The sequence below is a fragment of the Arachis ipaensis genome, chromosome B2, assembly GCF_059453495.1.
Source record: "Arachis ipaensis isolate K30076 ecotype BB chromosome B2, ASM5945349v1, whole genome shotgun sequence".
Taxonomy (NCBI): Eukaryota; Viridiplantae; Streptophyta; class Magnoliopsida; order Fabales; family Fabaceae; genus Arachis; species Arachis ipaensis.
In genome coordinates this window covers 90,480,268-90,507,155 of record NC_142437.1, presented here as the reverse complement: position 1 = coordinate 90,507,155, position 26,888 = coordinate 90,480,268, and the positions used below count along the sequence as shown (strand labels likewise).

General features: G+C 39.8%; 1 protein-coding gene and 1 non-coding gene across 2 annotated transcripts; one reads left to right on the top strand and one right to left on the bottom strand.

Annotated features, from left to right (window-relative positions):
• LOC148574811 (small nucleolar RNA R71) lies at nt 1-108 on the bottom strand. The gene has a single exon (XR_015906641.1). It is a non-coding gene; the product is annotated as a small nucleolar RNA R71 (small nucleolar RNA).
• A 6,952-nt stretch (nt 109-7,060) lies between these two features.
• LOC148574810 (uncharacterized) lies at nt 7,061-8,062 on the top strand. The gene has a single exon (XM_088505963.1). It carries the CDS (start codon nt 7,061-7,063, stop codon nt 8,060-8,062), a length of 1,002 nt encoding a protein of 333 aa, XP_088362089.1.
• Nucleotides 8,063-26,888: the final 18,826 nt, after the last annotated feature.

Below are 26,888 nucleotides of genomic sequence, written 5' to 3'. Positions count from 1 at the left end.
AAGCTTAGAGTGGATGTTCAAACCTTCAGACAGAAAGAAGGTGAATCCCTCTATGAAGCTTGGGAGAGATACAAAGGACTGACCAAAAAGTGTCCTTCTGACATGCTTTCAGAATGGACCATCCTGAATATATTCTATGATGGTTTATCTGAGCTATCAAAGATGTCATTGGATACTTCTGCAGGTGGATCCATTCATCTAAAGAAAACGCCTGCAGAAGCTCAAGAACTCATTGACATGGTTGCTAATAACCAGTTCATGTACACTTCTGAGAGGAATCCTGTGAGTAATGGGACGCCTATGAAGAAGGGAGTTCTTGAAATTGATACTCTGAAAGCCATATTGGCTCAGAACAAAATATTGACTCAGCAAGTCAATATGATTTCTCAGAGTCTGAATGGAATGCAAGCTGCATCCAACAGTACTCAAGAGGCATCTTCTGAAGAAGAAACTTATGATCCTGAGAACCCTGCAATAGCAGAGGTAAATTACTTAGGTGAACCTTATGGAAACACCTATAATCCATCATGGAGAAATCATCTAAATCTCTCATGGAAGGATCAGCAAAAGCCTCAACAAGGCTTTAATAATGGTGGAAGAAACAGGTTTAACAATAATAAACCTTTTCCATCATCCACTCAGCAACAAACAGAGAACTCCGAACAAAATACCTCTAATTTAGCAAACTTAGTCTCTGATCTGTCCAAGGCCACTATAAGTTTCATGAATGAAACAAGGTCTTCCATTAGAAATTTGGAAGCACAAGTGGGCCAGCTGAGTAAAAAGATCATTGAAATTCCTCCTAGTACTCTCCCAAGCAATACAGAAGAAAATCCAAAAGGAGAGTGCAAGGCCATTGAATTAATTACCATGGCCGAACCTGTAAGGGAAGGAGAGGACGTGAATTCCAAGGAGGAAGACCTCCTGGGATGTCCAGTGATCAATAAGGAGCTTCCCTCTGAGGAACCAAAGGAATCAGAGACTCATCTAGAGACCATAGAGATTCCATTGAACCTCCTTATGCCATTCATGAGCTCTGATGAGTATTCCTCTTCTGAAGAGAATGAGGATGTTACTGAAGAGAAAGCTGCCAAGTTCCTTGGTGCAATCATGAAGCTGAATGTCAAATTATTTGGCATTGAAACTTGGGAAGATGAACCTCCCTTGTTCACCAATGAACTAAGTGATCTGGATCAACTAACATTGCCTCAGAAGAAACAGGATCCTAGAAAGTTCTTAATACCTTGTACCATAGGCACCATGATCTTTAAGGCTCTGTGTAACCTTGGTTCAGGAATAAACCTCATGCCCGTCTCTGTAATAGAGAAACTGGGAATCTTTGGGGTGCAAGCTGCTAAAATCTCATTAGAGATGGCAGACAATTCAAGAAAACATGCTTATGGACAAGTAGAGGACGTGTTAGTAAAGGTTGAAGGCCTTTACATCCCTGCTGATTTCATAGTCCTAGATACTGGGAAGGATGAGGATGAATCCATCATCCTAGGAAGACCTTTCCTAGCCACAGCAAGAGCTGTGATTGATGTGGACAGAGGAGAATTGATCCTTCAAATAAATGACGACAACCTTGTGTTTACAACTCAAGGATCTCTCTCTGCATCCATGGAAAGGAAGCATAAAAAGCTTCTCTCAAAACAGAGTCAACTAGAGCCCCCACAGTCAAACTCTAAGTTTGGTGTTGGGAGGCCACAACCAAACTCTAAGTTTGGTGTTGAACTCCCATATCCAAACTCTAAGTTTGGTGTTGGGGAGTCTCAACAAAGCTCTGCACATCTATGAGGCTCCATGAGAGCCCACTGTCAAGTTATTGACATTAAAGAAGCACTTGTTGGGAGGCAACCCAATTTTTATTTATCTAATTTTCATTGTTTTTCATGTTTTATTAGGTTCATGATCATGTGGAGTCACAAAATAAATATAAAAATTGAAAACGGAATCAAAAACAGCAGAAGAAAAATCACACCCTGGAGGAAGACCTTACTGGCATTTAAACGCCAGTAAGAAGCATGTTTTGGGCGTTCAACGCCAGAACAGAGCATGGTTCTGGCGCTGAACGCCAGAAATGGGCAGCATCTGGGCGTTTGAACGCCAGAAATGCACCCTGGAGAAGAGCTGGCGCTGAACGCCCAGAACAAGCATGGTTCTGGCGTTCAACGCCAGAAATGGGCAACAAATGGGCATTCAACGCCCAGAACAAGCACCAATCTGGCGCTGAACGCCCAGAGTTGTGTGAAAGGGCATTTTGCATGCCTAATTTGGTGCAAGGTTGTAAATCCTTGAACACCTCAGGATCTGTGGACCCCACAGGATCACCTTAGGATCTGTGGACCCCACAGGATCCCCACCTACCTCCACTCACTTCTTATCACCCCTCTTTCACACAATCTCATAAACACTCTTCCCCAAAATCCTTCACCAATCACCTCAATCTCTCTTCCTCATCACCTCTTCACCACTCACATCCATCCACTCTTCCCCATAAACCTACCTCATAAACTCCACCTACCTTCAAAATTCAAAATCAATTTCCCACCCAAACCCACCCTAAATGGCCGAACTTACCCCCCCTCCCTTCCCTATATATACCCCTCCATTCTTCCTTACTTACACACAACACAACCCTCTCTTTTCTTCTTGGCCGAAACACACCTCCCCCTTCTCCTCCATATTTTCTTCTTCTTCTTCATCTATTCTTTCTTCTCTTGCTCGAGGGCGAGCAAAATTCTAAGTTTGGTGTGGTAAAAGCATAAGCTTTTTGTTTTTCTATTACCATTGATGGCACCCAAGACCGGAGAATCCTCTAGAAAAGGGAAAGGGAAGACAAAAGCTTCTACCTCCGAGTCATGGGAGATGGAAAGATTCATCTCCAAAGCTCATCAAGACCACTTCTATGATGTTGTGGCCAAGAAGAAGGTGATCCCCGAGGTCCCTTTCAAACTCAAGAGAAATGAGTATCCGGAGATCCGACATGAAATCCAAAGAAGAGGTTGGGAAGTTCTAACAAACCCCATCCAACAAGTCGGCATCCTAATGGTTCAAGAGTTCTATGCCAATGCATGGATCACTAGGAACCATGATCAAAGTAAGAACCCGAATCCAAAGAATTATGTTACAATGGTTCGGGGAAAATACTTAGATTTTAGTCCGGAGAATGTGAGGTTGGCATTTAACTTGCCTATGATGCAAGGAGATGAACGCCCCTACACTAGAAGGGTCAACTTTAATCAAAGGTTGGACCAAGTCCTCATGGACATATGTGTGGAAGGAGCTCAATGGAAGATTGACTCCAAAAGCAAGCCGGTTTAACTAAGAAGACTGGACCTCAAGCCTGTGGCTAGAGGATGGTTGGAGTTCATCCAACGCTCCATCATCCCCACTAGCAACCGATCTGAAGTTACTGTGGATCGGGCCATCATGATCCATAACATCATGATTGGAGAGGAAGTAGAAGTTCATGAAGTCATCTCCCTTGAACTCTACAAAATAGCCGAAAAGCCCTCCCCTGGGGCAAGGCTAGCTTTTCCTCATCTTATTTGCCATCTATGTTACTCAGCTGGAGCTTTCATAGAAGGAGACATTCATATTGAGGAAGAGAAGCCCATCACTAAGAAAAAGATGGAGCAAGCAAGAGAGCCCATTCATGGAGCTCAAGAGGCACAGGAAGCTCATCACCATGAGATCCCGGAAATGCCTCAAATGCATTTTCCTCCACAAAACTATTGGGAGCAAATCAACACCTCCCTAGGAGAATTAAGTTCCAACATGGGACAACTAAGGGTGGAACATCAAGAGCACTCCATCATCCTTCATGAAATAAGAGAAGATCAAAAAGCAATGAGGGAGGAGCAACAAAGACAAGGAAGAGACATAGAAGAGCTCAAGGACATCATTGGTCCCTCAAGAAGGAAACGCCACCATCACTAAGGTGGACTCATTCCTTGTTCTTACTTTCTCTGTTTTTCGTTTTCTCTATGTTAAAGTGCTTATCTATGTTTGTGTCTTCATTACATGATCATTAGTAGTTAGTAACTTTGTCTTAAAGTTATGAATGTCCTATGAATCCATCACCTCTCTTAAATGAAAAATGTTTTAATTCAAAAGAACAAGAAGTACATGAGTTTCGAATTTATCCTTGAACTTAGTTTAATTATATTGATGTGGTGACAATGCTTCTTATTTTCTGAATGAATGCTTGAACAGTGCATATATGTTTTGAAGTTGTTGTTCATGAATGTTAAATATGTTGGCTCTTGAAAGAATGATGACAAGGAGACATGTTATTTGATAATCTAAAAAATCATAAAAATGATTCTTGAAGCAAGAAAAAGCAGCAAAGAACAAAGCTTGCAGAAAAAAAAATAGGCGAAAAAAAATATATATATATAGAAAAAGAAAAAAAGCAACCAGAAAAAGCCAAAAGCTCTTAAAACCAAAAGGCAAGAGCAAAAAGCCAATAGCCCTTAAAACCAAAAGGCAAGGGTAATAAAAAGGATCCCAAGGCTTTGAGCATCAGTGGATAGGAGGGCCTAAAGGAATAAAATCCTGGCCTAAGCGGCTAAACCAAGCTGTCCCTAACCATGTGCTTGTGGCGTGTAGGTGTCAAGTGAAAACTTGAGACTGAGCGGTTAAAGTCAAGGTCCAAAGCAAAAAAAAGAGTGTGCTTAAGAACCCTGGACACCTCTAATTGGAGACTTTAGCAAAGCTGAGTCACAATCTGAAAAGGATCACCCAATTATGTGTCTGTGGCATTTATGTATCCGGTGGTATTACTGGAAAACAAAGTGCTTAGGGCCACGGCCAAGACTCATAAAATAGCTGTGTTCAAGAATCATCATACTGAACTAGGAGAATCAATAACACTATCTGAACTCTGAGTTCCTATAGATGCCAATCATTCTGAACCTCAATGGATAAAGTGAGATGCCAAAACTATTCAAGAGGCAAAAAGTTACAAGTCCCGCTCATCTGATTGGAGCTATGTTTTATTGATAGTTTGGAATTTATAGTATATTCTCTTCTTTTTATCCTATTTGATTTTCAGTTGCTTGGGGACAAGCAACAATTTAAGTTTGGTGTTGTGATGAGCAGATAATTTATACGCTTTTTGGCATTGTTTTTAGTATGTTTTTAGTAGAATCTAGTTACTTTTAGGGATGTTTTCATTAGTTTTTATGTTAAATTCACATTTCTGGACTTTACTATGAGTTTGTGTGTTTTTCTGTGATTTCAGGTATTTTCTGGCTGAAATTGAGGGACTTGAGCAAAAATCAGATTCAGAGGTTGAAGAAGGACTGCTGATGCTGTTGGATTCTGACCTCCCTGCACTCAAAATGGATTTTCTGGAGCTATAGAACTCAAAATGGCACGCTTCCAATTGCGTTGGAAAGCATACATCCAGGGCTTTCCAGAAATATATAATAGTCCATACTTTGCTTAAGTTTAGATGACGCAAACTGGCATTCAACGCCAGCTCTCTGCCCAATTCCGGCGTCCAGCGCCAGAAACAAGTTGCAAAGTGAAGTTCAATGCCCAAACTGGCACAAAAGCTGGCGTTCAACTCCAGAAAGAGCCTCTGCATGTGGAACATTCAAGCTCAGCCCTAGCACACACCAAGTGGGCCCCGAAAGTGGATTTATGCATCAATTACTTACTTCTGTAGACCCTAGTAACTAGTTTAGTATAAATAGGACTTTTACTGTTGTAGTAGACATCTTTGATCAGTTGTATGCTATCTGAGATCACATTTTGGGGGCTGGCGATTCGGCCATGCCTGGACCTTTCACTTATGTATTTTCAACGGTAGAGTTTCTACACTCCATAGATTAAGGTGTGGAGCTCTGCTGTTCCTCAAAGATTAATGCAAAGTACTACTGTTTTCTATTCAATTCAACTTATTCCGCTTCTAAGATATTCATTCGCACTTCAACCTGAATGTGATGAATGTGACAATCATCATCATTCCCCATGAACGCGTGCCTGACAACCACTTCCGTTCTACCTTCGATTGAATGATTATCTCTTAGATCTCTTAATCAGAATCTTCGTGGTGTAAGCTAGATTGATGGCGGCATTCATGAGAATCCAGAAAGTCTAAACCTTGTCTGTGGTATTTCGAGTAGGATTCTGGGATTGAATGACTGTGACGAGCTTCAAACTCACGATTGCTGGGCGTAGTGACAGACGCAAAAGGAGGGTGAATCCTATTCCAGCATGATCGAGAATCTCAGATGATTAGCCGTGCTGTGACAGAGCATTTGGACCATTTTTACAAGAGGATGAGAGTTAATCATTGACAACGGTGATGCCCTTGCATAAAGCCAGCCATAGAAAGGAGTAAGACTGATTGGATGAAGGTAGTGGGAAAGCAGAGATTCAGAGGAACGAAAGCATCTCTACACGCTTATCTGAAATTCTCACCAATGAATTACATAAGTGTTTCTATCCTTCTTTTTTTATTTAATTTTCGAAAACTCCATAACTATTTTATATCCGCCTGACTGAGATTTACAAGGTGACCATAGCTTGCTTCATACCAACAATCTCTGTGGGATCGACCCTTACTCACGTAAGGTTTATTACTTGGACGACCCAGTGCACTTGCTGGTCAGTTGTATCGAAGTTGTGACAAATTATGAATTGAGATTAGAGCACCAAGTTTTTGGAGCCATTACCAGAGATCACAATTTCGTGCACCAATAATCAAAACCAGTGGCAGAAGAACAACAACTCCAACCATTCCCGCAACACACACAGTCAAAACCACTCATCCAACAATACTAACCAATACAAGAAACCACAAAACACATATCAACCACCTCACCACAATTCACAAACTCATCAAAATAGCATTCCCGCACCAACATCTAACCCCCAAAATTACCACGCTACCCCTACAAACAACTTCCAGCAACCACATTCCACCCCCATCATACCACCAATTGACCATCATGAAAGTAGACTTTCAAGTCTTGAGGTAGTCCTACAAGCAATTGTTCACTCCACTCAAAGCTTGATCAAAGTGCAAGAGAGAAATGAAGCTACCATGAAGAGCCTTGAAAGGCAAGTGGGACAATTGGCTAAACAAGCTGAAAGGCCGACCAATGTCCTCCCAAGTGACACAATACCCAACCCAAGAGAAGAATGCAAAGCTCTTCAGTTGAGAAGTGGCAAAGTAATTGGAGAAAGCTCTAACAAGGAAGCAACAAAACTTAAAGAGCAAGGCACAGCAAGCAAGCAAGGTGGAGACAAAGTATCAACACCTCAAGAAAGCAAAGAAGATGAAAAACCACAAAGCAAGACACCCACTCAAGACAACCACTCCAGTAACAAGGGGAATGTGAAGCTACAACAGGAGAACAAGAATGAAGGAGTGAAAGCCTATGTACCCAAGCTTCCATACCCAACCAGGATACACAAAGGAATGAAAAACCAAAAATTCCCAAGGTTCTTAGAAATCTTTAAGAAACTTGAAATCAACATCCCATTGGCAGAGGCCTTGGAACAAATGCCACTATATGCAAAGTTTCTTAAAGAATTAATCACCAAGAAGAGAAGTTGGCAAGAGAAAGAAACAGTGATTCTCACTCAAGAGTGTAGTACCATTATTCAAAGGGGATTACCACCAAAACTCAAGGATCCAGGCAGCTTCCTCATACCATGCACAATTGGGAGTATAGCCATTGACAAATCACTCTATGATTTGGGAGCAAGCATTAACTTAATGCCCCTTACCATGATGAAGAAAATGATGATAGAAGAGTTGAAATCCACAAGGATGTCACTCCAACTTGCTGACAGATCTATCAAAATACCAAATGGTGTAGTTGAGAACCTCTTGGTGAAAGTGGAGAACTTTATATTCCCAGCTGATTTTGTGGTCCTGGATATGGACGAAGAGGGGAGAAACTCAGTTATCCTTGGTAGACCCTTTTTGGCTACAGCTAGAACAATCATTGATGTGGAAAAGGGAGAGATGATTTTTAGAGTACATGATGAGCAAATGACCATAAATGTCTTCAAGGCAATGCAACGAACACCCCGTTGAGAAAGAGAGTTGCATGAGGATTGATGTAATGGATTCTTTGGTTGAAGAAGTACTTGAAATAAACCATCAAGTGAAACAGGAAGAAGTCCAGGACATCCAAGGACAAGAAGAGAACAAATTAGAAATACCAGAGGAACCAAGTGAAGCTAAGAAAGAAGAGGCACCACAACAAGAGTTGAAATCACTACCCCCTCATCTTAAATATGCATTTCTTGGTGAAAAGGACAGTTTCCCAGTGATCATCAATTCTACATTGAGTGCTGAGGAAGAAGAAAAGCTACTTGTAGTTTTGGGAGCTCACAAAGAGGCGTTGGGATGGACCATTGATGACTTGAAAGGCATAAGCCCTGCCATATGCATGCACAAAATACTCTTGGAGGAAAATTCTAAACCAGTAGTACAACCTTAGAGAAGATTGAATCCCACAATGAAAGAGGTGGTCCAAAAAGAAGTACTGAAGCTATGTAAAGCTGGGATTATTTACCCCATCTCTGACAGTCCATGGGTTAGCCCAGTTCAAGTAGTACCCAAGAAAGGTGGGATGACTGTAATTGTCAATAAGAAGAATGAGCTTATTCCAACAAGAACAGTGACTGGATGGAGGATGTGCATTGACTATAGGAGGCTGAATGATGCCACACGAAAGGACCATTTTCCCTTCCTTTCATTGATCAGATGCTGGAAAGGCTGGCTGGCCATGCCTATTACTGTTTTCTTGACGGATACTCTGGATATAACCAAATCATAGTTGACCCCATGGATCAAGAGAAGACCTCCTTTACCTGCCCTTTTGGAGTCTTTGCTTACAGGAGAATGCCATTCGGACTGTGTAATGCCCCAGCTACCTTTCAGAGATGCATGCTATCAATCTTCTCGGACATGGTAGAAAAATTTATTGAAGTCTTTATGGATGATTTCTCTGTCTTTGGTGATTCTTTCAATACTTGCTTGCACCATCTTACCCTAGTCTTGAAGAGGTGCCAAGAAATCAAATTGGTTTTAAACTGGGAGAAATGCCATTTCATGGTACCCGAAGGCATTGTTCTTGGTCACAAAATTTCAAGAGAGGGTATAGAGGTTGACAAGGCAAAAGTAGAAATTATAGAAAAACTTCTTTTACCAACTAGTGTGAAAGCTGTTAGGAGCTTCTTAGGGCATGCTGGATTCTATAGAAGATTCATCAAAGATTTTTCCAAAATAGCAAAGCCACTAAGCAATCTGCTGGTGGTAAACAATCCTTTCCTCTTTGATGATGAATGTAAACATGCCTTTGAAACTCTAAAAGCTAAGCTCACCACAGCACCAATCATCACACCCCCAAGTTGGGGATTGCCTTTTGAACTCATGTGTGATGCAAGTGACCTTGCAATTGGTGCTGTGTTGGGACAGAGGAAGGAAAAGAAGCTTCATGTTATCTACTATGCAAGTAAAGTATTAAATGAAACTCAAAGAAATTACACTACAACAGAGAAAGAGTTGCTAGCTGTGGTATATGCTTTTGATAAGTTTAGACAATATTTGATTGGATCTAAAGTTTTAGTATACACTGACCATGCTGCTCTTAAGTATCTTATGTCAAAACAGGATGCCAAACCAAGGCTAATCAGATGGGTACTGCTCCTACAAGAGTTTGACATTGAGATAAAGGATAGGAAAGGTAGTGAAAATCAAGTTGGCGACCATCTATCAAGGGTACCACAAGATGCATGTCAAGACAATCTTCAATCAATAAATGAAGAATTTCCAAATGAGCATCTCTTGAAAATTCAACATATCCCTTGGTTCGCAGACATGGCCAACTACAAGGCAGGAAGGATCATCCCACAAGAATACACAAAACAACAAGTCAAGAAGTTGCTACATGAGGCCAAGTTCTTCTTCTGGGATGAACCATTTCTATTCAAAAGATGCCCAGATGGAATGATAAGAAGGTGTGTACCAGAGGTTGAGATGAAGGACATACTATGGCATTGTCACAACTCAAGCTATGGTGGCCATTTTGGAGCTGAAAGAACTGCTGCAAAGGTGCTTCAAAGTGGGTTCTACTGGCCTTCCATCTTCAAGGATGCTAGAGACTTTGTGAGCCATTGCAATGAATGTCAAAGAACAGGAGGTTTGACAAAGAAAAATGAGATGCCTCAGAAGTTCATTTTGGAAGTGGAGCTCTTTGATTTGTGGGGAATAGACTTCATGGGACCCTTTCCTCCATCCTACACATTCAAATATATTTTGGTGGCAGTGGAGTATGTCTCAAAATGGGTAGAAGCAATAGCCACCACTACATGTGATACTAACGTGGTGTTGCAATTCCTAAAGAGAAACATCTTCACAAGAGTTGGAGTGCCTAAGGGACTTATAAGTGATGGAGGAAGCTACTTCTGTAACAAGCAATTAAATTCTCTACTCCACAAATATGGAGTTACTCACAAAGTGGCCACACCTTATCACCCACAGACAAATGGGCAAGCTGAACTTGCTAACAGAGAGCTAAAGAGGATCCTGGAGAAAACTGTGAGAGCAACAAGAAAGGATTGGGTTCGAAAGCTGGATGATGCACTTTGGGCATACAGAACAGCATTCAAAACGCCCATAGGAAAATCTCCATTTCAGCTGGTGTATGGGAAGGCATGTCATCTCCCTGTGGAGCTTGAACACAAGGCCTTTTGGGCCACCAAACTTTTAAATTTAGATGCTCAAGCAGCAGGAGAAAAGAGGTTACTACAACTCAATGAATTAAAGGAATTCAGATTGGAGGCATATGAAAATGCCAGAATATACAAAGAAAGAGCAAAAATGTGGCATGACAAGAGGATCTCCCAAAGAACATTCGAACCAGGCCAAAAAGTGTTGCTATTCAACTCAAGACTGAAGATCTTCCCTGGAAAGCTCAGGTCTAGATGGACTGGTCCATACACCATCACCAAAGTATCACCTCATGGCTATGTGGAATTACTTGATGAAGCTTCAAAACAGACTTTCACAGCTAATGGGCATAGGGTAAAAATTTATCTTGGTGGCCCCTGGAGCAAGGAAGAAAATGTACACTTACTAACATGAGCAAAAGAGCTGCAATGTCAAGCTAAGGACGATAAACAAGCGCTTCATGGGAGGCAACCCATGCACATGAGTCTTTTATTTTCATGCTTTAGTGATAATAAAGAGTGAACTAGCATATAGTGTATGCAAGGAACTAAGTTTGGTGTGACTAATCTTGAAATAATTGCAAAAGTTTTTTTTACAACACTTAGTCACAAACTAAGTTTGGTGTCCATACATACACGAAAATGCTAGACCATAGGTAGTTATTTCTTTTAGTGATATGAAAGCAATAAAAAAAAAAGTATGCATCCAAATACAAGAAATTCTAACACATTTGTATTCTTGCTGCAGGGAAGTGAAAGAAAGAAGTGATGGGAGAATCTTGAAGGAAGGATCACAGACACACACAAAAGAAAGGAGAAGTCACATGCACCTTGGGTTTTGTACATCCATATACACCTTGGATTGTGTGCATTGAGGAAAACACCTTAGCATGCATTAGGCAAAGAAGATTCATTTTTCCCATGCCTTGACCGAACCTTCAAGACCATTCCCCCATCATAAATATCACTTTAACCACTCCAACCACAATCAGCAAACCTCACTTTATCCTCACTTATATACCATTCTCCATCACCCCATTTCATCAATTCACCTCAGCCGAAATCACACTCAACTTTTAAATCATCCTTGCTTTGCAGACTTTAGCCTTGATCCCATGTTTTGCTAAGCAAAATTTAGAGTGCACCATTTTCCCTAGCCTACTTGAACCAACCCCTTCTTCATTCCCTCTCACAATCACTTTCAAGCTTGTATTCCTTATCTTGTCACCATATCCATCTACACCCCCTTCATAAACATTTTCTTTATGCTTGAGGACAAGCATTCTTCTAAGTTTGGTGTTGGAAATTTCAATGGCCTCATCATCAAGAGCTAGGAAGGACAAGCAACCCGTAGAAGGTGAAGAACAAAACACCTTTGATCGAAGAAGATTCAAATCCAAACACAATGAGCGCATCTTTAGTTGGATGTCAGGCAAAGATGTTGTTCCGGGTTACCTTTCAAGCTAAGAAAGGAGGAATACTCTGAGATACAAAAAATAATTAGGAAAAGGGGATGGGAGCTTCTCTGTAACCAACCTCAAGAAGTGAGCATGCTTCTCATCCATGAGTTTTACACTAATGTGATAAGAGAATTTGATGATGAAGAGCCATACATGAGCTATGTAAGAGGGGTGACTGTTGACTTTAGTCTAAACGCCATCAACAGGGTGCTAAAGGTCAAACCAAAATGGTTCAAACAAGCTAGCTATGAGGAAAGAGTTGAAAATGATCCAAGATATGTGGATGTGTTAGGTGACCTGTGCAAAGTAGGCACGGATTGGGTATTGGATTCACAAGGACAACCACTCAAACTCAGAAGAGGTGATCTCATACCTCAAGCAAAAGGATGGCATGACATAGTGAGGAGATCATTGATCTCTACTTCAAATAATTCCGAAGTAACAGTGAATAGAGCAATAATGATCCACTGCATAATGAAAGGAGGGGAGATCAATGTTGGAGAAATTATAGCCAAGAACATCATTGACATAGCTCAGAAGGTCAAACAGGACAGCTGGCTAGGATATCCTAGTACTATTCTGCGCTTATGTGAAGAAGCTAGAGTACCTCTCGAAGAATTTGAAGAAACTGACATGGTATCTATTGGAAAGCCTCTCACCAAGGAAAGATTGGAATTTGTCACCACAACCCAATTGGAGAGACAACCTTTAGCAAGAAAAAAGAAAAGGAAAGAAGCAAGACAAGAGGAAGAGCCTCAAGAAATGGAAGAAACAAGTACCTTGAACATGAATCAACTCCAAGCCGCTTTGGAAGGAATCTCTGGGCAATATTCACAAATTCAAAGAAGCCAAGAGGAACAAGCTCAACAACAAAGGGACCTTTGGTAGGTAATGAATCAGCAAAGAGAAGTTCAAGTTCAATGGATGAGTTAGCAAAATGAATATCAAACACACATGATGGAACTACAACAAGAACAATATGCCAAGATGTATGAAGCCATCAACAATTCAACTGTTGAATATGAAAGATCCATGGAAAAGGTAATACAGGAACAAGCTCAACTAAGGAAAGAGCAAGCTCAGCAAAGGGAGCTTCTCCATAGGTTGGATGCTAGACATGACACATTTCACAGAGAATTCAATGAAAGCAGAATATTCAAGGGGGCCAGACATAGAGACAGAATTGACTATGATATATGCACCCAAGAAAAACTCAGCTACCTTTGTGGAGCACCCCCATTGCTCAACCCACAAATCAAAAGTTTTAATGAAGAGCACAAGGTATTTGAAGAGCAAGAACTTGCAAGGGTGAGATTCAATACTGAGAGGCTAAAGGAGAAGATGATAAGCTCAGGAGTATGGCAAAGAGAAGAGGGGGACTCAACAACAAAACAACAAGGAGAAATAAGAAAGAAAAAGAAAGAAGATCCAAAGGGCAAAGGAAAGGGACATAAAGACTAAAGGTGGTGAAGTTCTTTTCTTTGGTACTTTTATTAAATAAAGAAGATGTATGTCTGAAACATGGTATACCTTCTTAGTTGTTTTCCTTTGTGCATTCTCAGTTATGTTGCTTATTCTATGTATCACTCACATGCTTGGAATGTTTGCTTGTCTTAAGTACTTTCACTTGACGATGGAATAAAAGATGTAGTTTGAGCAAGAATAGAGAGAAATCTAGCCTAAGAAAACAAGATAGTCTGATACAAAGTGTTAGTACATATATGCTTTCATTGTGAACGAATCAAGAGCTCAAGAAATCAAAAGGAGTTAAGATGCTTGCTTACACAAAACTAGTTGGTTAAGGAATATAAGACTCAAGAAGTTAGAAGCACAAAGATCCTTAATAATGAAGTAATACACAAAATTTTGAAAAAAAGAAAAAAAAAAGAGAAATAAAGAAAACAAAGAACAAAAAGAATGAAAGGCTAGGCATTAATGATAAAATTTGGATATGTGTCTGTGGTGATTGATGTTGGGAGACATACTTGGGCTAGTAAATCCGAGGGGTGCTTCATCACTCGGTAACTTGAGTTAACTAACTCGGGATTATCGATTGAAAACTCACATTCAAGAGTAGCTCTATAACAGAACATTTAGCAACCCAAAGAGGTGCAGGACACCACTATCTAGATAAAGTTTCAATGTTATATGCCTGTGAATGAATGTGTTAAGGAGAGAGGCTTGAGTTAGTAAATCTTTAAGAGTGCTTCAACACTTAACAACTTAAACCAACTGGTTTGGGATTGTTGATTGAAAATTTATGCTAAAGAGCTGCCTTAAGACAAGATTTGTAGCTCAATTGAAACAAAGGAAAAGTGAAAAAGGGAGAAAAGAGAAGTAGAGAAAAGAATAGCTTAAGGACTATGTGCTAAGGTAAAGAAAAAGAGTCTAGTGAAATTAACCAACCTAGTAGTGGAGCAAGCATTTCAACTAAGAATTTAAATTAGCCTTGATCAGTTGCACTAAACAGATGACTACACAATTGAGGATGACATATTTCATGGAAGAATTCTTCTCTGTTAAGACATTCAATTCTTGCATCTTAAACTCTTTTGTCAAATTATTCTATCTCTTGCTTGAGGACAAACAATATTTTAAGTTTGGTGTTGTGATGCATTCGCATATTTGCTATATTAGCTAGTCAGTTTAGTTAGTTTTAGCTTAGTTTCATTCATTATCTTTGAAATAAACTAGCAATTTTATGAGTTTTACCTCCATGCATTAAAACACCAAGAACTAGGTAAAATTGTTGGTCAAAATTCATGCAAATATTCAAGGAGTTTATAAACAAGTTGATGTGAATGATTCCCTTGAAATTATTGCATAAGATGGCAAGACTTTGAGGAAGTTTCTTTGGTTTATGATAGGTGAAGCAAGAAGGCAATGAAGCAAGAATTGGAGCAAGAAGCCTTGAGAATACATCAAACTTGGCAAGGAAGCAGAGGACTTGCACGTTGCCAACTTGGGTTACTACTAGAGTGTTTGGTGATAACGCCAGCAGCCCTGGAGAGTGATTCTGGGAAGGGTTGCACATTGCCAACTTGCACTACTACTTGAGTGCTTGGCAACAACGCCAAGAAGCAAAACTTGGCAAGAAGGATGAAGGCTCAAGCACGTTGCCAACTTGGAGAAAGGGTGAGTGTTTGATGGTAACGCAGCAAGCAACTTTGGGAAGCAAGTTAAAAGTTCATGCACGTTGCCAACGCTAGAGTCCAAAGGTGTGTTTAGAGGCAACGCTGCAAGCAAGGCCTTGGAGAGAAGCAATTTGAAAGCCTCGAGCACGTTGCCAACCTAGAGATGGGGGTGTGTTTGAGAACAACGTCAAGACTTGGTCCAGGAAGGGGAGATGCACGTTGCCAACGCCAGGAACAAGAGGCGTGTTCCAAGGAAACGCAGCAAGCTTTGGATCTCCACCCATCGAGCACGTTGCCAACGCCAGCCTCCATTGGTGTGTTTCAAGGCAACGCTGAGCTAGAAGATTTTGCCCAGCCAGGAAAGCTCGAGCACGTTGCCAACGCCAGGATACATAGGCGTGTTCATTGGCAACGCACCATACAAGCAAGCTAGGCAACCTTGAGAATGAAGAGCACGTTACCAACTTGAGGATGCATTGGCGTGTCCAATGATAACGCCAAGCAAGAAAGCTTGCCCAAGGGAAGAATCATGCACGTTGCCAACGCCAGCTTCTATAGGCGTGTTTGGTGACAACGTAGCAAGCAAGAAAGTGATGAGCGGATAATTTATACGCTTTTTGGCATTGTTTTTAGTAGGATCTAGTTACTTTTAGGGATGTTTTCATTAGTTTTTATGTTAAATTCACATTTCTGGACTTTACTATGAGTTTGTGTATTTTTCTATGATTTCAGGTATTTTCTGGCTGAAATTGAGGGACTTGAGCAAAAATCAGATTCAGAGGTTGAAGAAGGACTGCTGATGCTGTTGGATTCTGACCTCCCTACACTCAAAATCGATTTTCTGGAGCTATAGAACTCAAAATGGCGCGTTTCCAATTGCTTTGGAAAGTAGACATCCAGGGCTTTCCAGCAATATATAATAGTCCATACTTTGCCCGAGTTTAGATGACGCAAACTGGCGTTCAACGTCAGCTCTCTGCCCAATTCTGGCGCCCAGCGCCAGAAACAAGCTGCAAAGTGGAGTTCAACGCCCAAACTGGCACAAAAGCTGGCGTTCAACTCCAAGAAGGACCTCTACACGTGTAGACACTCAAGCTCATCCCAAGCACACACCAAGTGGGCCCCGGAAGTGGATTTATGCATCAATTACTTACTTCTGTAAACCCTAGTAGCTAGTTTATTATAAATAGGACATTTTACTATTGTATTTGACATCCTGGATTGTATTCTGATCCTGTGATCACGTTTTAGGGGGCTAGCCATTCGGCCATGCCTGGACCTTTCACTTATGTATTTTTAACGGTAGAGTTTCTACACTCCATAGATTAAGGTGTGGAGCTCTGCTGTTCCTCAAAGATTAACCAAAGTACTACTGTTTTTTATTCAATTCATCTTATTTCGCTTCTAAGATATTCATTCGCACTTCAACCTGAATGTGATGAACGTGACAATCATCATCATTCCCTATGAACGCGTGCCTGACAACCACTTCCGTTCTACATTAGATTGAATGAGTATCTCTTAGATCTCTTAATCGGAATCTTCGTGGTGTAAGCTAGAATGATGGCGGCATTCAAACTTAGAGTTTGACTGTGGGGGCTTTGTTTGACTCTGCTTTGAGAGAAGCTTTTTCTGCTTCCTCTCCATGGATGCAGAGAGAGATCCTTGAGTTGTAAACACAAGGTTGTCCTCATTAAATTGAAGGATCAATTCTCCTCTGTCCACATCAATCACAGCTCTTGCTGTGGCTAGGAAAGGTCTTCCTAGGATGATGGATTCATCCTCTTCCTTTCCAGTATCTAAGACTATGAAATCAGGAGGGATGTAAAGGCCTTCAACCTTTACTAACACGTCCTCTACTTGTCCATAAGCCTGTTTTCTTGAATTATCTGCCATCTCTAATGAGATTTTAGCAGCTTGCACCCCATAGATTCCCAGTTTCTCTATTACAGAGAGAGGCATGAGGTTTATCCCTGAACCAAGATCACACAGAGCCTTAAAGATCACGGTGCCTATGGTACAAGGTATTATGAACTTTCCAGGATCCTGTCTCTTCTGAGGCAATGTCAGTTGATCCTGATCACTTAGTTCATTAGTGAACAAGGGAGGTTCATCTTCCCAAGTCTCAATACCAAATAATTTGGCATTCAGCTTCATGATTGCACGAACTTGGCAATTTGCTCTTCAGTAACATCCTCATTCTCTTCAGAAGAGGAATACTCATCAGAGCTCATGAATGGCATAAGGAGGTTTAATGGAATCTCTATGGTCTCTAGATGAGTCTCAGATTCCTTAGGTTCCTCAGAGGGAAGCTCCTTATTGATCACTGGACGTTCCAGGGGTCTTCCCCCTTGGGATTCACGTCCTCTCCTTCCCTTACAGGTTCGGCCATGGTGCTTATGTCAATGGCCTTGCACTCTCCTTTTGGATTCTCTTCTGTATTGCTTGGGAGAGTACTAGGAGGGATTTCAGTGATCCTTTTACTCAGCTGGCCCACTTGTGCTTCCAAATTTCTAATGGAAGACCTTGTTTCATTCATGAAACTCACAGTGGCCTTAGATAGATCAGAGACTAAATTTGCTAAGCTAGATGGATTCTGCTCAGAATTCTCTGTCTGTTGCTGAGTGGATGATGGAAAAGGCTTGCTATTGCTAAACCTGTTTCTTCCACCATTATTAAAGCCTTGTTGAGGCCTTTGATCCTTCCATGAGAGATTTGGATGATTTCTCCATGATGGGTTATAGGTGTTTCCATAAGGTTCACCTAAGTAATTCACCTCTGCTATTGCAGGGTTTTCAGGATCATAAGCTTCTTCTGCATAAGAAGCCTCTTGAGTACTGTTGGATGCAGCTTGCATTCCATTCAGACTCTGAGAAATCATATTGACTTGCTGAGTCAATATTTTGTTCTGAGCTAATATGGCATTCAGAGTATCAACTTCAAGAACTCCCTTCTTCATAGGCATCCCATTACTCACAGGATTCCTCTCAGAAGTGTACATGAACTGGTTATTAGCAACCATGTCAATGAGTTCTTGAGCTTCTGTAGGTGTTTTCTTTAGGTGAATGGATCCACCTGCAGAAGTATCCAATGACATCTTTGATAGCTCAGATAAACCATCATAGAAGATATCCAGGATGGTCCATTCTGAAAGCATGTCAGAAGGACACTTTTTGGTCAGCTGCTTGTATCTTTCCCAAGCTTCATAGAGGGATTCACCTTTTTTTTATCTGAAGGTTTGAACATCAGCTCTAAGCTTGCTCAGCTTTTGAGGAGGAAAGAACTTGGCTAAGAAAGCCGTGACCAGCTTATCCCAAGAGTTCAGGCTGTCTTTGGGTTGAGAGTCCAACCATATTCTAGCTCTGTCTCTTACAGTAAAAGGGAAAAGCATGAGCCTGTAGACTTCAGGATCTACTCCATTAGTCTTAACAGTATCACAGATCTGCAAGAATTCAGTTAAGAACTAAAAAGGATCTTCAGATGGAAATCCATGAAACTTGCAGTTCTGCTGCATCAGAGAAACTAGCTGAGGTTTCAGCTCAAAATTGTTTGCTCCAATGGTAGGAATGGAGATGCTTCTTCCATGTAAATTGGAATTAGGTACAGTAAAGTCACCAAGCATCCTCCTTGCATTATTGTTGTTGGGTTCGGCTGCCATCTCCTTTACTTGTTCGAAATTTTCAATAAGGTTGTCTCTGGATTGTTGTAATTTAGCTTCTCTTAGTTTTCTCTTCAGAGTCCTTTCAGGTTCTGGATCAGCTTCAACAAGAATGCCTTTTTCTTTATCCCTACTCATAAAAAAGAGAAGAGAAAAAGAAAAGAAGAGGAATCCTCTATGTCACAGTAAAGAGGTTCCTTATTGTTAGTAGAAGAAGAGAAGAAGAAAAAATTCGAACACAGATAGAAGAGGGGGTTCGAATTTGGTGAGTGATGTGAGGAAGAGATGTTAGTAGATGAATAAATAAATAGAATAAGATGAGAGAGGGAGAGGATTTTCGAAAATAATTTTTGAAAAAGAGTTAGTGATTTTCGAAATTGGTTTTTGAAAAAGGTTAGTAATTTTTCGAAAATTAAAATCAAAAATTAAAATAATTAGTTAATTAAAAAAAATTTTGAAAAAGAGGGAAGATATTTTCGAAAATTAGAGAGAGAGAGCTAGTTAGGTAGTTTTGAAAAAGATGAGAAACAAACAAAAAGTTAGTTAGTTAGTTGAAACAAATTTTGAAAATCAATTTTGAAAAGATAAAAAGATAGGAAGTTAGAAAAGATATTTTAAAATCATATTTTGAAAAAGATAAGATAAGGAAGATATTTTTGAAAAACTATGATTGAAATTAGTTTTGAAAAATGATTTGATTTTTAAAATCACAATTAATGACTTGATTCACAAGAAATCATAAGATATGATTCTAGAGCTTAAAGTTTGAATCTTTCTTAACAAGTAAGTAACAAACTTGAAATTTTTTGAATCAAAACATTAATTGATGATGTTATTTTTGAAAATTTGATATAAAAATAGGAAAAAAGATTTTTGAAAAATATTTTTGGAATTTTCAAAAATAACTAAGAAATTTGAAAAAGATTTGATTTTTGAAAAAGATTTTGAAAAAGATAAGATTTTCAAATTGAAGATTTGATTTGACTCATAAGAAACAACTTGATTTTAAAAATTCTTGAAAAAGTCAATCCAAATTTTCGAATTTGATGAGAGAAAAAGGGAAAGATATTTTTTTTTATTTTTGAATTTTTATGATGAGAGAGAAAAACAAGAAAAATGATGCAATGCATGAAAGTTATGGATCAAAACAATGAATGCATGCAAGAATGCTATGAATGTCAAGATGAACACCAAGAACACTATGAAGATCATGATAAACATGAAGAACATAATTTTAAAAAATTTTTAATGCAAAGAAAATATGCAAGACACCAAACTTAGAATTCTTTAATGCTTAGGCACTAAGAATTCAGGAATGCATATGAAAAACAAGAAAAGACACAAAACATGCAAATGCAAAGATCAAACAAGAAGACTTACCAAGAACAACTTGAAGATCATGAAGAACACTATGAATGCATGAATTTTCGAAAAATGCAAAATGAACATGCAATTGACACCAAACTTAAAATCTGACTCAACACTCAAACAAGAAACACAAAAATATTTTTGATTTTTATGATTTTATGATTTTTTTTTGTATTTTCTTTAATTTTTTTCGAAAATCATTTTGAAAAAGAAAAATAAGGATTCCAAAATTTTTAATATGAATTCCAGGAATCTTATGCTCTTTAGTCTAAAGCTCCAATCAAAGGGTCAGGCATGACTTAATAGCCAGCCAAGCTTTAGCATGTAACAGGTAGATCATGAACAGCAGTAGGTGGATTAGCACCAACTAGCTTGCTCTTGATAACAAATTGTAAGCCTCAGTCCAAATGAATTTAGACATGGCTTTACAGCCAGCCAGGCTTCACATGCTTCATGAAACACTAGAATTCATTCTTAAAAATTTTGAATAAAATTATAAAATTTTTGAAAACATTTTTATTTTGAAATTTTTTTTTTCGAAAACAAAGGAGAAAATTTTGAAATATTTTTGAAAATTTTTTTTTTGAAAAGAAAACAAAAAGAAAATTACCTAATTTGAGCAACAAGATAAACCGTCAGTTGTCCAAACTCGAACAATCTCCGGCAACGGCGCCAAAAACTTGGTGGACGAAATTGTGATTACACTTTGATTATGTAAAATTCATTGCTCCTTCTTTCCCTGGCAATGGCGCCAAAAACATGATGCCAATACCATGGTTCACAACTTCGCACAACTAACCAGCAAGTGCACTGGGTCGTCCAAGTAATACCTTACGTGAGTAAGGGTCGAATCCCACGGAGATTGTTGGTATGCAGCAAGCTATGGTCACCTTGTAAATCTCAGTCAGGCGGGTATAAAATAGTAATGGGGTTTTCGAAAATAATTAATAAAATAGGGATAGAAACACTTATGTAAATCATTGGTGAGAATTTCAGATAAGCGCATAGAGATGCTTTCGTTCCTCTGAACCTCCGCTTTCCTGCTGTCTTCATCCAATTAGTCTTACTCCTTTCCATGGCTGGCTTTATGCAAGGGCATCACCGTTGTCAGTGGCTACATCCCCTCCTCTTGTGAAAATGGTCCAAGATGCCCTGTCACGGCACGGCTAATCATCTGAGGTTCCCGATCATGCTGGAATAGGATTCACCCTCCTTTTGCGTCTGTCACTACGCCCAGCACTCGCGAGCTTGAAGCTCGTCACAGTCATTCAATCATTGAATCCTATTCGGAATACCACAGACAAGGTTTAGACTTTCCGGATTCTCTTGAATGCCGCCATCATTCTAGCTTACACCACGAAGATTCCGATTAAGAGATCTAAGAGATACTCATTCAATCTAATGTAGAACCGAAGTGGTTGTCAGGCACGCGTTCATAGGGAATGATGATGATTGTCATGTTCATCACATTCAGGTTGAAGTGCGAATGAATATCTTAGAAGCGAAATAAGATGAATTGAATAGAAAACAGTAGTACTTTGCATTAATCTTTGAGGAACAGCAGAGCTCCACACCTTAATCTATGGAGTGCAGAAACTCTACCGTTGAAAATACATAAGTGAAAGGTCCAGGCATGGCCGAATGGCCAGCCCCTCTGATCTAAGAGCCAGGTGTCCAAAGATGATTCCAAAGATTCAAAGATGTCTAGTACAATAGTAAAGTCCTATTTATAATAAACTAGCTACTAGGGTTTACAGAAGTAAGTAATTGATGCATAAATCCACTTCCGGGGCCCACTTGGTGTGTGCTTGGGCTGAGCTTGAGTGTTACACGTGTAGAGGTCATTCCTGGAGTTGAACGCCAGGTTTGGTGCCAGTTTGGGCGTTGAACTCCACTTTGCAACTTGTTTCTGGCGCTAGACGCCAGAATTGGGCAGAGAGCTGGCGTTGAACGCCAGTTTGCATCATCTAAACTTGGGCAAAGTATAGACTATTATACATTGCTGAAAAGCCCCGGATGTCTACCTTCCAACGCAATTGGAAGTGCGCCATTTTGAGTTCTGTAGCTCCAGAAAATTCATTTTGAGTGCAGGGAGGTCAGAATCCAACAGCATCAGCAGTCCTTCTTCAACCTCTGAATCTGATTTTTGCTCAAGTCCCTCAATTTCAGCCAGAAAATACCTGAAATCACAGAAAAACATACAAACTCATAGTAGAGTCCAGAAATATGAATTTAACATAAAAACTAATGAAAATATCCCTAAAAGTAACTAGATCCTACTAAAAACATACTAAAAACAATGGCAAAAAGCGTATAAATTATCCGCTCATCAGCCATCCTAAAAGAAGAGGAAAAAGAAGAAAAGTAACCCAAAAACAAAGATAGGAAACAATTTAAAATATGGTTGGGTTAATGCCAAATGATGAGAGTTTCAATTACATGGTAGCTACAACATGCAAGTGAGAAAATAGTAGAAGCACGTGGCAAATCAAGAGTGCAAAAATTTGCAACAATGGGGAAGAGAGTATGGGTAATGCAAGAAAATATAAATTCATGTCAATGCAAAAGGAGCACAGGTATCATAAAAATTGGCATTTGACAAATAAATAAACTCATCCAATCAATATAAAACAAGTCACTAAGCACCAAAATAATACTAGAAAAGATACAACAATTGAATAAGAACATGTGACACCAATGTAAAAAGAATAACTTTAGAAAAGAAAATAAAAATATGCACAAAATTAAAATGCAGTGAATGAAAGTATGCAAATGCAATAGAAAAAATAGAATGAAAGAGAATAATGATGAGAAGGTAAATAAACGAAGAAAAAGAAAGTAAGAAATGAGGAAGAAAGAAAGAGAAAAGAGAGAGAAAAGGAGAAGAATGGAGTCTGTGAAGCGACGCGTAAGCGTTGCCCACGCGTACGCGTGGGTGTGCAAAAGAAGAGGCGATGCGTAAGCGTCGCCCATGCCTACGCGTGGGTGAGCAAGAATCCTAGTGACGCGTAAGCATCGGTCACGCGTACGCGTGACCACTGGTTGTGCTAAATGCACAATACCAGCACTAAGGCAGCACAACTCTCGGCCAAATCACCCATTGACACCGATCTGGCGATCCACGCGTACGCGTCACTGACGCTTACGCATGGGGTGACTAAAATACGGGTGACACGCACGCGTTGCCCACGTGTACGCGTGGGTTGGCTCGTGCGCAAGGCACCCTTCCTGCACAGCTCCCGCGTAACTTTCTTTAAGGTTTAGCGTTGCATGTGACGCGTGCGCGTGGTTCACGCACACGCATGGAATGCGCTTTATATATATATACAGAATGCAGAATGCAGAATGCAGATGATGATGCAGAATTTACAAATTAACACTGATAAAATTAAAATAAAATAAAACTGAGAATAAAAAGAGACGATCATACCATGGTGGGTTGTCTCCCACCTAGCACTTTTAGTTAAAGTCTTTAAGTTGGACATTTGGTGAGCTCCTTGTCATGGTGGCTTGTGCTTGAACTCGTCTTGAAACTTCCACCAATGCTTGGACTTCCAATAAGCTTTATCAATACCAAGTAAATTTCTCAAGCTTTGATGGAGTTTTTCACAAGATTTGAGCTCCCAAATTTGATCCTCATATATTTCCGGATCCCAAATCTTGCTTCTACACCCGTCTTCAAGTGGATCATGATGATTTCATCTGGGTGGTTCAGCCTTAGAATTCTCATTTAGGCATCCAAACAACCTCCTAGACCCATTCATTCGAGCTTTATACCAACCCTTACATTTAGATTTTGAGCTCCCAACCACAATGAGCCTAGGATTATGTTGCCAACCACTAACTATCTCCCTCTTACTCTTAAAGCCACAGAGAGCTCTAAGCTGGCCATCTATCTCAAGTAACCCATATTCAAGCGGGAAGCTAAAGGTTAAGGATAAGTATTTTACCCACTTGAATGTTGTATTTGATGGTAATGGCTTTGGGGGAGAGGTCTCCAACAACTTTGGCAAGGTGATTTCAAGCTCCATTCCCTTGTACTCTTCCTTGATAACTTCCACCTCTTTGCAAGCTTCTTCAATTTCAACCTCTTCCTCTTGGTAGCTTTCTTCCAATTCAATCTCTTCTTTATTACTCACCAAGGGCATGGGAGGTTGTGCTTCTTCTTCTTTAATCTCCATCTCTTGATCAACCTCTTCAAAGTCTTCAGCCATGATATGCCTTGGAGGTTGTACACCCTCTTCAACATCAAATTCAAACATCTTGGAAAGAGGTTCTATGACTGGACTTTTCCAAGGAGGTTCTGTATCTCCCACGTCTTCAACCACTTCTTCCTCTTCAATAATTACTGCTTTGTCCAGTTGTTTTAGTATAAAATCGTACTCATCCTTGATGATTTCCTTTCCATTACAACTCCTTTCAACTATTCCTTCATCTTCAAGTACAAAATCTAGCTCCTCCTTGTTGACTTCCACTTCTTGACAACTTCCTTCAAGGGTCTCTCCTACCTCTACCTTTAGGGCCTCCTCTAGCTTCTTATGAAGTATGAATTCGCGAAGATGATCCCTTCTCTCTTGTTCCATGTCAATAGCATGATTGGGATCATCTTGCTCTTGTATTGATGGATGTGGGTGCTCTTCCATAGAGGGTGGTGATGGGATGGGAAGATCATTATGTGGTTAAAAAGGAAGTGCACTAGAGTTTGAGGGTTGAATATTGGAGGTAGAGGGTTGGTTCATGTGGGATATAAGATTTTGGAGTGTAGAGGTGAGACCAATGATGTTAGAGATGAGTGTGTTGTTATCCAATGGAGGTTGGGGTGGATAGGAGGGTTCAATTGTTGGGAGAAAGGGCTCATAATATGGAGGTGGTTCTTCTTGATAAGGATATGGAGATGGTGAATACTGAGGTGGTGGTTCCGGGTGTGGTTCATATGGTGGTTGGTGTGGTGGATAAGGATTAGCGTCATATGGAGGTGAATGGTGGAAAGGGGCTTGTGAGTATGGTGGTTCAGAGTTATGTTGAGGAGGGGGTTCATAAGCATATGGTGGGGCTTGTTGGTAACTACAAGGGGGTCCACCATATTCATCATCTTGGTATGCTCCCTGGAATGGCTCTTGACCATAGTAATTTGGTGGAGGTGGTTTGTCACGAAAGGGTCTACCATAACTATTGTCTTGGTATGCATCACAAAATGGTTGTTGGTTATAGCGCATTGGAGGGGGTTGTTGCCAAGATGATCAAATCCTTGTGGCTCCTCCCATCTTTGATTCTTCCAACCTTGATGCCTATTTTCATTATAGTTTCCATTCCTTACAACAACATTGGAACCAAACTTAAAACCAGAGGGGTGAGAATTCATAGTAGCTAAAGAAAATAAAAACTAATAAAAATTAATGAAAATAAACTCCTAAAACTAGAAACACTAATAAAGAAATGAAAAAGAAAATATTTACAATAACCAATAATAAGGCACACGTTTGCAATTATCTGGCAACGGCGCCATTTTGACGAACGGTTTTCTGTCGGTAAAAAAAAATTCACAAATAAATTCCCGTTGTAAGTATAGTTTCTAAACCAATAGAGAATCCTTTCGTACAAAATTTTGGTTGTCACTTAAGTAAACCCAATAAAATTTATAACTGAAGTATTTAAACCTCGGGTCGTCTCTCAAGGAATTGCAGGGAGGTGTGTTTATTATTGGTTATGGAAAAAGTATCTTTTTGGGTTTTTTTAAGATAAGAAGCAACAATAGTAAATGGCAATAGAAACAAACTAACTATAAAAACTCTTGGCAAGGTATGAGAACTGGAAATCCCATCCTAGTTATCCTTATCAGGTGTGATGAGAATTGTTATTGCTCCCACTTAGTTAACCCTTACTAAATAAAGGAAAGTCAAGTGGACTAATTGATGAGCGGATATTTTATACGCTTTTTGGGGTTAATTTCATATAGATTTTAGTATGATTTAGTTGGTTTTTAGTTTATTTTCATTAGTTTCTAGGCAAAATCCACATTTCTAGACTTTACTATGAGTTTGTGTGTTTTTCTGTAATTTCAGGTATTTTCTGGTTGAAATTGAGGGAGCTGAGCAAAAATCTGAATCAGGCTGAAAAAGGAATGCTGATGCTGTTGGATTCTGACCTTCCTGCACTCAAAGTGGATTTTCTGGAGCTACAGAATTCCAAATGGCGCGCTTCCAATTGAGTTGGAAAGTAGACATCCAGGTCTTTCCAGCAATATATAATAGTTCATACTTTGCTCAAGGATAGATGACGTAAACTGGCGTTCAACGCCAGATCTCTGCCCAATTCTGGCGTCCAGCGCCAAAAACAAGTTGCAAGTTGGATTTTAACGCCAGAAAAGGATCCAAAGCTGGCGTTGAACGCCCAAAACAGCCCTATGCACGTGAGAAGCTTTGATCTCAGCCCCAGCACACATCAAGTGGGCCCCAGAAGTGGATTTCTGCACCATCTATCATAGTTTACTCATTTTCTGTAAACCTAGGTTACTAGTTTAGTATTTAAACAACTTTTAGAGATTTATTTTGCATCTCATGACAT

Bases quoted from the DNA above. Each gene is read 5' to 3' on its own strand.
- LOC148574810 (XM_088505963.1), top strand. From the start codon at position 7,061: ATGAAGAGCCTTGAAAGGCAAGTGGGACAATTGGCTAAACAAGCTGAA.